The 10,877-nt window shown below is 35.8% G+C and overlaps 1 protein-coding gene across 1 annotated transcript; it reads left to right on the top strand.

The window, feature by feature from the left end:
• Nucleotides 1–761: 761 nt before the first annotated feature.
• Nucleotides 762–10,877, top strand: LOC113399553 (protein suppressor of white apricot). The gene is made up of 14 exons (XM_064218229.1): nucleotides 762–1,061; nucleotides 1,600–1,769; nucleotides 2,095–2,255; nucleotides 2,997–3,213; nucleotides 3,866–3,927; nucleotides 4,173–4,386; nucleotides 4,569–4,751; nucleotides 5,166–5,432; nucleotides 6,265–6,987; nucleotides 7,122–7,273; nucleotides 8,450–8,540; nucleotides 9,293–9,344; nucleotides 9,873–9,905; nucleotides 10,439–10,877. Exons 1-14 carry the CDS (start codon nucleotides 868–870, stop codon nucleotides 10,752–10,754), a joined length of 2,835 nt encoding a protein of 944 aa, XP_064074299.1. The 5' UTR covers nucleotides 762–867; the 3' UTR covers nucleotides 10,755–10,877.

Below are 10,877 nucleotides of genomic sequence, written 5' to 3'. Positions count from 1 at the left end.
ACTTTGTAGTGCACAAATAATATATTATTATATTAAGTGAGTTATACTTATTCTTATTTGAATAACAAATCGCACGCTTACTTCTTACAAAACTATTACAGTTTAGCGTTAGTTCATGAGTACGGAGCCGTGACTTTTGTATAAATAACTCATTTCCTAAGGCTGGTGGCGCATTGGTGTTGTAAAGAATGGTTATTTTATTATACGGTGCTAATGTCTATGAGCAATCGTTGCCTATTCGCCTATCTACCTACCAATGCCTTCAAAAAAAGATTCTATTAAGTAAAGTAAAAGTATTCGTGTTGGGTTTGTTTTGGTTTGGTTAAATTCAACGTAAATACTATTTTTATATTATATACACACTGTTTTAATAAAAGTATTGTGATGCTTTTGAACAATATTCTCTTTCATCTGAAAAGTGTATATTTGAATATATAATTACAATAATTACTACGGTATTATCGTACAACACTATTTATATACATATATTAATTACGCTCAGTTCGAAAATAATCTTACACATTATTTATATAAATACTATTAATCGTCACTAGATTATTACTAAATAGATACATACAATACATAAAATATCACAGTCATCTATATTTACGCACTTAAGTCGGACGTATACCATATAAAAATACAATTATAAATTATTCTTAGAGCACGTATTATATTGTCGGTGTCTGTATTATATTGTCTATTTTTTTTTGTATCTATGCTTTGACAAAATTTGACAGTACCCTGCTAATAATCACAGATTAAATATTATTGAAATACAAGAAAGGTCGATGGCGTGTTTTGTGGGGAAGTGAAATGAAAGCTTAAATAGGTATTTTTGTAATTCGTGCTTAATTAATTTTAAAAATGTCAGTGAAATGGACTGGTAATCATAGTGAAACTGGAATATTAAGAAAAAGTGATTTTAAAGAGAAGAAAGAAGAATTATTCGTGTTCGGCTATTCGTGCAAACTGTTCAGGGATGACGATAAAGCCCTGCACATTGATCAAGGCAAACACCTCATTCCGTGGATGGGGGATGAAACGTTGAAAATCGACAGGTTCGATCCGTTTTTTACTATAAGACTGTAACTGTGGCGCTAAAAAAGTTTATAAGTATAGTAAATAATCAGAAAGTATTAATTTTTGGAAGATGCTAAGTATTTCGCAGAAAATGTTGAAAGTTTTTCCTGAGGGCTGAAGAAAGCTGAGGTTGCCGTACCTGGCTGCCGCCTTGCATATTGTTATGGTGACTTCCTCCGGTGGTATGTATAACCTAAAAAAGGCAACTTTTGCGTACGTACGATAAATTATTATTGACTTTGTGTATGGGACGACGAAATAAATGCAAACAGCCTACCAAAATATTATATACATATATTTATATTATAAGAAATGTCCTATTTCGTTTTATATTTTCTAAATTATAAGATTATCTAAAAATAAATATTATCTTAAATAATTATTAAGTTTTCCTTTTTCCCCTATTTTCTGTTTACAAAGATGTATTTGTTCACTAAATTTCAAATTGTGCTACTTTTATTTTGTTCCATCTAAAATTAAAGCTAAATTATTCATTTTTTTTATTTGTATTGACAGGTACGATGCCAGGGGAGCGCTTCATGATCTGTCAACCTTGGAAGCCCCGCCTGGGGGCTACGACTGGCGTGTCGAGCTCACCAGGGCTGAACTGGATGTGGAACAACTGTGTGATGAGGAGAGGTACCGTGCCCTTCATACTGATGAAGACGAGGAAGAAATGTATAAAGGTATTCTTAATTAATGTTAATTAGATTCATTAATTCGAAGCATCAATAGTGCAATGGTTTGAACATTGTAGAAATTCATAGATCCTGACCTCTTGGGCTATTGTCGTACTCACTTCCAACACAAGTGTTATGCTAAAAAGGAGAGATAAATTGGAATATTAGTAATTAATTAAAATTTATTTGGGTCATTGCTACATTGTTTATTTTAAAAGAAATTCCCAAATCTTTTTGTATTCAGCTCAACTATTACACTTAGACTAAAGTGGAAGAAACAAGTTATATCTTATTAAAAAAAAATAAACCATCCAATTTTTATTCTATTTAGAAGAAGAGTTAAAGCGTCTTCATGCAGCTGGCTATGGCCAGGTGGGCTTTAACTATGATACTCCAGCAGAAACAACATCAGAAGCTCAAGCCGTCGAGGTGGAAGAACCCTTCGAACCAACAGCTGAATTTATAGCTTTGTTACCCGCGAACACAGTGCTTGTGAGTAAGAAATATTTTTTTTACATATTTTAAACTGTAGAGTACATCTGACCAAGATAAATTAAATTAAAACCTTTTTGCAAAAATTTGTATGTTCCATTTTTTTAAATTAAATTTTGATAATAGTGTATTAATTATATATCTATATTATTTTTTTATTTTATTTTATTAATTTTTTTCGGGAAGCAAACAGTACAATAGAACAGTAATATGAAAAAACAATAAAATAATACATAAACCAATCAAGTTTCCACTGATATCTATTACAAATTAGAAGCAGGATTACTTCCTGCTAAGGACTAGAATAGTTATTTAAAGATATAAAAAATAATAATTACAAAAACAAAAATAAAAGTAATTAAAATAAATCAAAACATTAATTACATAAGACAATATCTATGTATATTATAAAATTCATATTCAAAGTATTCTTTATTTGTTACACTGTTGAGTTAAATTTATAGCTACAACCGGTTCGGAAAATAGATTCTATTGCAGAGAACCGACAAAAAATTCCATAGTTACTCTTTTCCATCATTTTAATTACAGAATATGTCAGTAAGCAAAATTTTTTTTTTTATATATATGATACCTAGAAGTAAATAAATACTAAGACCACGCTTTTTTATCTTTAATATAATCTTGTATTGAGTAATATGCCTTATTAATCAATGTTTTTTTGATTAAGCTTTAAATTTTTAATTATTCATTATATCTGATCTATGTTTATTTATTTAACAGCCGGAAACTCAAAAGCAGAATGCAATTATAGAGAAGACAGCTAAATTCATAGCTAGTCAGGGTGCTCAGATGGAGATCCTCATCAAGGCGAAACAAGGGGACAACGCTCAGTTCAATTTTTTGAACAAAGATTCATCCCTACATCCATATTATACAGCACTGATTGCTTTAGTCAAAGCTGGGAAGTGGCCAGAGAAGAAAGCAGAAGCAGTGGAAGGTATATGACATGTTGTAATATCTCTGATTAACAAAATATATGTCCTCGATAGTCTAGTGGCTAAATAGTGGTTCCTGATGATCTAGGTTCAAACCCCAGGTGGGTCCATTTTCTGTCGTAGTCTTTCGGTTGTAAAATACCTGCACCTGTAGTTTGTGCACATGACTGTGAACTAATACGTGACCCGTGTACTTGTCTAGTTTTATGAGAATGGATGCCGATGGCTGTGTTTGGTTAGGAGGCTTGTAATCATAATGTATGTCATGGCTGATTTTTAATATATAAACGAAATATCTGTATACATGAATTAAATAATGTTATGATGTCTTTTTAATACATTTATATTTAAGAATTGTTTGAATAACATCTTAAATGCACAAAAATAAGGTGTACGTTAAATAAGTCTATTTAAAGTTAAACAAGAGGGTAACTGAATTATTTATCCATAAAACACTTATATTAAAAAAAAACTTGATTTTTGATTGGTGAAATGATAAATGAAGATGAAATTTATCAAAGTTTAGAAATATAAAATCACTAAACACTTACCAGATCTCTTTTTTTTATTTATTTTTTTTGCCTTTTTGTAGCTTAAGTAATAGTATATTCCTTGGACTTAAAACAATTATAATTTCTTTTCTATTTATTACAGAAAAACATGATGCGAATGAAGATTATCTACATCCGAGCTTAGCTTCGACTATAATTGAATCAGTGAGTTAGATATATTTTTGATAAATATCAAATAATCGAACTATTTAATTATGTCCCGCTATTAAAATCCCACAGACACCATCGTACACATAAATACATTAGATATACTATACCAATTGTTATAGCATTATGATGAATGCTACAGATGTCGAAGTCTTACAGCGTCACCTGGTGGCGAGAAGCTACGAAGTATATGTTTGATAACTAGTTGATTGTATTTACAAGTATCGAATGCATCGTCGCAGGCGCCGTCCATCCCGAGCATCCACTACAAGCCGTCGGCGGACTGCGACTACACGCTGCTGATCTCGCGCATGCGCGGCGAGGCGGTGCCCGACGAGGCGTACGCGGCCGAGCTGGCGCCGGGCGAGGTGGCGCCGCCCGGCACGGAGCCGCTGCCGCCGCGCCCCACCATCGCGCGCGCGCCCGTGCGCTACCGCGACGCGCCGCGCCCCACCGGTGCGCACAGCCCCCCGCCCCACCCCCACCTTGTATCGATGTAACGTTTCTAACAGGAGCGGATGCCCTCGTTTAGCCGCTTTTCTGTTCTTGACTTAGTAAAATGACAGTGAATATATGTAAACTCTTTTCATTTCAAATAATGTCAGTCTAAATTTTTAACTTGTTATTTCGTTCTATAGCTACGGGGAACCAAACTCTACAGCAACAGTACGCGGCCTACTATAGCCAGTACGTGACTCAAGTGCAGACTCAGCCGGCTCCAGTCGAACCTCAGCCGAAGAAACCAGTTGTGACTACTACTAAGTCGACTGGCCTCAGTCTCATGAAGAACTACAATACGGATAGTGACAGTGACGTCTCGGGTGAGATCTATTAAAATATATATAAAAGACAATTAAAATTAGATTCAATATATATATTTTTAAATTAAATAACCTCTCATAATTCTATATATTATTGATTTATCGGTACCGGTAGTACGGCCATAATCTTGCTACTATATGTATGTATGCATGGAGTTGTACAAAAAGGTATTATATGGTAAAATAATATATGTTGAATCTTTGTTTTCAAACATATAACAATTAAAAAAAAGTTATTGCGTAAGTAAAATTGTTTCCTTTTTAACATCATTAAATTTACATAGATATTATTAAACTAACAACCTCCTCCAAGGCGCACGCGGAAATTAGTAGTCTAAAGCTATCTCATTATTTAAATACAAAGCAATATATATTATACTTATATTAATTTACATTTATTGTCTTTGAACACAGACTTCGACGACAGTTCCTCTTCGGACGGCAAAGATAAACCAATAATCGTAACTCCGCCCGATGACATAAAGGTCGTGATCGACAAGATGGCGGCGTACGTTGCACGGAATGGCGACAAGTTCGAAGAGATAGTGCGCGCGAAAAACGATCCCCGCTTCACGTTCTTAGAGCCTGATAATATATATCATCCGTTTTATAGAAGGTTAATGCAAGAAAAGAGAGGCGTAGATGTCAACGGGAAGGAAAAGAAACAGAAGCATGATAAAGGTAAAACAATAATATCTACCTCTATATGTGTATATATATATATATATATATATATATATGTATATGTCGGGGGAGCAGGATTCCGAACAGTTGGGTTTGGGATTGATCCGACATTTGGAAGACTATGTGGGCGTAAAATGGAGATATTCATAAATTAAAACGTATTTAATATCATCCAATCGCTGTATTGATTTATAAACGTACACCACAAGAATATCAAAGTATTACAATAATTAATCTCGATTAAGAGCGAATGGGTTTCCAAGCAACCACCGCATTCGAGTCGCTTGTCAAAACATAACGGCTCGCGTTGCTATGACACTTACAATTCCATTCGGGGTGATCCGCTCTTAAAAGTAAATCAGCGATCAAACATTATTGCTAATTGCTCGATTCATTAATTATCCAAATCAACAACCGCGTCCTGTTGTATATGTTACTTGATAGGGCCTCGTGCAAGCTCGTTTGGGTAGGTACTCATCAGATATTACCGCCAACAGCAATATTTAGTATTATTGGTTTGAAGGATGAGTCAGCGAGAGTAATTACCGGTACAAGGGACATAATGAATTAGATCCAAAAGTTGGTTGCATATTGGGTTTTTTACAGCGCAATGTCTATTATGGTGGTTATCACTTACCAGATTAATCAGGTGATTGACTTATAGTATAAAATAAATATAAAAAATATAAGATGAAAGTCGTGGTTGAAAGTTGTATTTCAATTTTTTTTTAACATAATCTTAATCATTCAATTCAATCAGTAATCTCAAAAAGTTTGCTAAATGTGTTCCTCCGTGTAAATTTAGTACATCAAAGTATTTTCATTTCAGCCCCCGTATCATTTTCCATAAAGAAACTAAAAGAACCCGATCCGATCTTACCGAAACCGGCTCTTCCCTACGAATCGAGTTCAGAAGACGACGAAGCGGACAAAGATGCAGATAAACAAGAAGAATCGCCAAAAGAAATTCCGAAAACGAACATACCACAGGGATATGCGGTTAATAATATCCCGCCGGTGGTTGTGTACAAAATGGAAGCGATTCAAGTGAACAACCTGCCGTTAGTGAAAACGATCGAACCGGCAGCTACTGTTGTACACAAACCGACAATACCTGAAGTCATAGAACCATCACCGAAAGAAACTCATCAAACAAAAGAACCGCTAAAAGTCGAAGACAAGCCAATTGTAGAAATCAATCCAGTAAAAGTCGAAATCAAAGAAGAAAAACCGCCGGAGAAAAAAGAAGAGAGAATTAGGGAGAGCGAAAAGAGGAGCCCCAGCAGAGATAGAAAGAAACACCGCGATAGGAAGAAGGAATATCGTTCGGAACACAAATCCGAACGCAAGGACAGGAGAGCCGAGAGGAACTCCGAAAAGGAGAAGGAAAGAGAACGGAAGAGAGAAAGAGACGTCGAGAGGAATAACAGAGAAACGGAGAGAGACAAGAAGAGGAGGAGGCACAAGGATGAGGTGGAAAATGAGATCATATCGTTGGAAGATAACTCCGATGAAATGATCGATCTGACCGGCGAGCAGTCGGACTCAAAAGGTAATATAACTCACACGCTCTTTAACTATAAAACATTGGCGCTTTTTGCGCGCAGAAACGAATCGGAAGGGGGTGAGGCTGCTCCGATACATCGACTACTTAACAATTAATATGGATATAATTTTGTTCCCAAGAAATAGTCGAAACAATGGGTGCGGCAACCCCGCGCGCAGCGGACGGCCCGGCGGCGCGCGGGCGGCGGCGGCGCGCGGCCGCCTTCCTGCGCGCGGCCGGCGTGCACCCCGCCGTGGCCGCGCTGCCCGCCACCTCGCTCGCCAGCGCCATGGTGAGGGCCGCGCCCCGCCCGATACACTGCGTCGCCTGACACGATCGACAGCCCCCGAATCTACGCTTCTCACGAGCTTCTTCTGGTGATCGACCCAACTGGCCGGAGAGTGCCTTATGCTGCTCTTGCCGATTCGCAATCTGCTTTGAAGAACTCTTCTGCTCCAAAGGCCATTCGGGCCAAAGTGCTTCGACACGCGAGGCTTCTTCTGCTAATCTCTTCTGCTAATCTTACAAGCTCTGCCGGTTATTCCAATTCCTCTCCGGGTAACCTCATTTTTATTTTTTCTTCAAAGATACTCCGAGCATAACCCGCTGAGTGGCCTTGAATTCGTAGACTAGTCCCGCAGTTAGTGTCCAAGTTCCGGTATTGTATGTCAAACTATTGGTGACTTGGCATTTATTACAGGAAAATTCTGACAGAAAGACAGACAGAATTATAATATTCTGAGATATAAGTAATTACCTTTACGACTACATATTTCTTACAACTTCAACGCGTGACGCGTTTAGTTGCATTATCTAGAAGACTGATTATATAATATATAAAACGAATTTTTAATTAGTACACAATTACCGCAAAAACAGTTCGGCAAGTAATATCTCGACACCACAAATGTGACATAATATCAAAAAAAAATGTTTTTAGAAAGTGTTTGAAATTCCTTGTATCTTGAGCCTCGGACTACGAAGAAAACGTATCCTAACCTTTAGCATAGATATGTTTACAACTAAGGGCATTTGACTTTGACGTCACGTACAGTGATGAAATTTTTCCACACTTGAAGTTTGATGTCATAATCTCATATCGGCAGACGTGATATCGCCCGCCGCGCACCGAGCGCACGAGATTATACACAATAAGTACGTCATACGACAATCTCTTACGCGTATTGTTTGATAATTAGAATAATTGTCATTGGACCGATTTGGATTGTGATAAAAGCACAGTTGTCAATAATCTTTATCTATATATACATAAATTTATGTATGTTTAGAATAGACCCCGTAAGCAAAGGATCGGAATCCAAGTTGAAAAAAAAAAAATTCACCGGTACGAAGTCAGAAAAAAGGAGTTTTATATAAATGTAATATCTTCACAAATTAAGACTTCTAGCGTTCGTCGTATTCGTCTAAAATGTCGGAATGTAGTTTATTTTGTCTTCTTATTCACCAGGTGGACACGTTAGAGTCGCTTCGAAAAAAGAAATCTGAGGAAGAAGAAAAGAGAAGGAGACGGGATAAACGACGACGAAGAGACAAGAGAGGTAACGCGGCGTATTCTCACCCGTCCTCCTTATCAGCTTCTATCAGCTGGGACAGTTCTAACGTGATTTCCGTACATGCGATTGCTTACAAATCTCCAGAAAGCATTCGACAAATAAAACAGCATTGTTTGATTTTTTCACAGCTTAAGTCATTCACTAATATAAATTTATGTTGTCAAGATATGTTGACAACACAGAATTTGCTAATATTCCATCTCATGCCAATTGGACACTATCTTTTCCACGACTCCTCAGGCTGATGTAATTATATAATAGGGGGTTACCCTACATACTTTTCTAGCGACTTCCAAAGACATTATATGGTAGAATACAGTATTTGTTTATACTTGGTGGCAGGACCTTGTGCAAGCCCGTCTGAGCTGGTACCAAATACTCATCACATATTCTATCCAAAACTATAAAATTTGGTACTGTTGTATTTGTTTGAAGGATGAGTGAGTCAGTGTAACAGCAGACACAATGAACGTAACATCATATTAATTCCCAAGGTCAGTGTCGCATTGGCGATGTAAGGGTACTAAAATCTCTAAGTAACTACTTTCCAACAGGTGTCCCATTTGCAAACATGCCGAGCTATTCTAAGTTAAAAAAATGATATCTATATTGACTCGCGCCTGTAAGAGGTAACATCACCTAGTGCCCGTGATATTCAAACGATATCTACGTGTTCGTGACATTACCGATCTGACCGTGATTTTTTTTTAAATTATATATATTTTATTTTATTTCAGACTACGATGACGAAACCGATAGACACAAGAAAAGTAAACGGAAGAAGATCAGGTTAGTTTAATAGTCCCGTTCATTTTTTTTAGTAAAACAAAAGTTAAGTTCAATAAGTACCGATAAAAGGGGTATATAAAGAACTAAACAGATAATCATTATAATTCACGTATAATATTGTGTGGTCAAAAGAATCATCTCGGTTTAGCTCGAGTCGAAAAACCGTACTGGTTCAACAGTTCCCATTAGCTCAGAAATTAAGATAACATAATTGTTAGTATTTATTATAAAGTAATAAATAAATGTAAGTATTTATTATAAAGGGACGACTTTTTCGGACATTTACCATTCCAACCTAACCTAACCTAACATGTAAATCCTAAGATTAATCAATTGAATGATGGTAAAAGTTCGAATCCCAAAGTTTTATGGACATTTACCAACTCATGTCGGTAAATCTTAGGTTTTACTGGAAAATCTTAAGATTTACCGTAGTCCGAGCTTTTACAGTAACATGTATATTACATTTGCCCGAAAGTGGGAAAGTTCGTTTAAAATTGTAATTCGTTATATTTCTGTCTGTTACAGATCATCTGACGACGAAGAATCGGATTATGATGGGTATGTTGTATATAGTTGTCACTATACTAAGCATCAAAACGTAATCTATTTTAAATAGTATTTAATTGTAAAGATTTTTCATTATCATTTGATTTCGTTATAATCGGATAATTTAGGAATTCTTAGACGTACGAACATACGAAGCAATATTATTTTATATTAAGATAAATATATATTTTTGTATTAAAAAAAATAATTTCGGCTTGTAGGAGCTGTGTCGTTTTAGTCGGACGTTAACCCAGCCTAACGAGAAAAAACGATTTTCGGTTTGATATGATATGAGAAATGAATATCAAAGTGTCAAAAACTTAATTACTGTTATGTTTGGATTTGCCCATCCAATGCACAAAAACATTTATACTGTATTAATATATTTTTTTATAATAAAATTTTTATATATTATTTCTATATATATTTTTTTACATAGGACACAACTTCCATAATAATATTTCTGAGTAATATAATACACACAACATACATTGCACAAAAATTTACAGCTTATGGACTTTTTAATAATTTAACCTAATTTACAGTTCAAAGAAGAAAAAACGCAAAAAAGACAAGAAACACACATCAAAGGGCAAGAAGAAGAGAAGAAAGGAGATTGAAATAAAGGAACCGGTACAGACCTTGAACATAGATCTAACAAACACGTTGAAGGAGCTTCGAAACGCCTCACCGACGAAAGAACTAGTCCTTCAGGACATTGGAGAGATTCCGAGCTCGACACGACATGAGTCGGAGGAAGAGGAGGCGGGGAAGATAAAGAGGAAGAAAGAGAGGGAGTACAGTGAGGGGGAATGGTCGAGTGACAGTGGGGAGGACTCGCATACGAGTGAAAACGATTGAATTAGGAGTATTTTTGTAATTGTAATATATGTCTTAGTTCATTCTTTAGTGTCGTATTGAGAAATTATTGCGCAAAATTATTTGGTAAATTTGTTTATAAACATTTGAATTTAATTATGTTTT

Source organism: Vanessa tameamea, chromosome 21 (genome assembly GCF_037043105.1).
Source record: "Vanessa tameamea isolate UH-Manoa-2023 chromosome 21, ilVanTame1 primary haplotype, whole genome shotgun sequence".
NCBI classification, from domain to species: domain Eukaryota; kingdom Metazoa; phylum Arthropoda; class Insecta; order Lepidoptera; family Nymphalidae; genus Vanessa; species Vanessa tameamea.
This window is presented reverse-complemented; position numbering and strand designations above follow the sequence as displayed.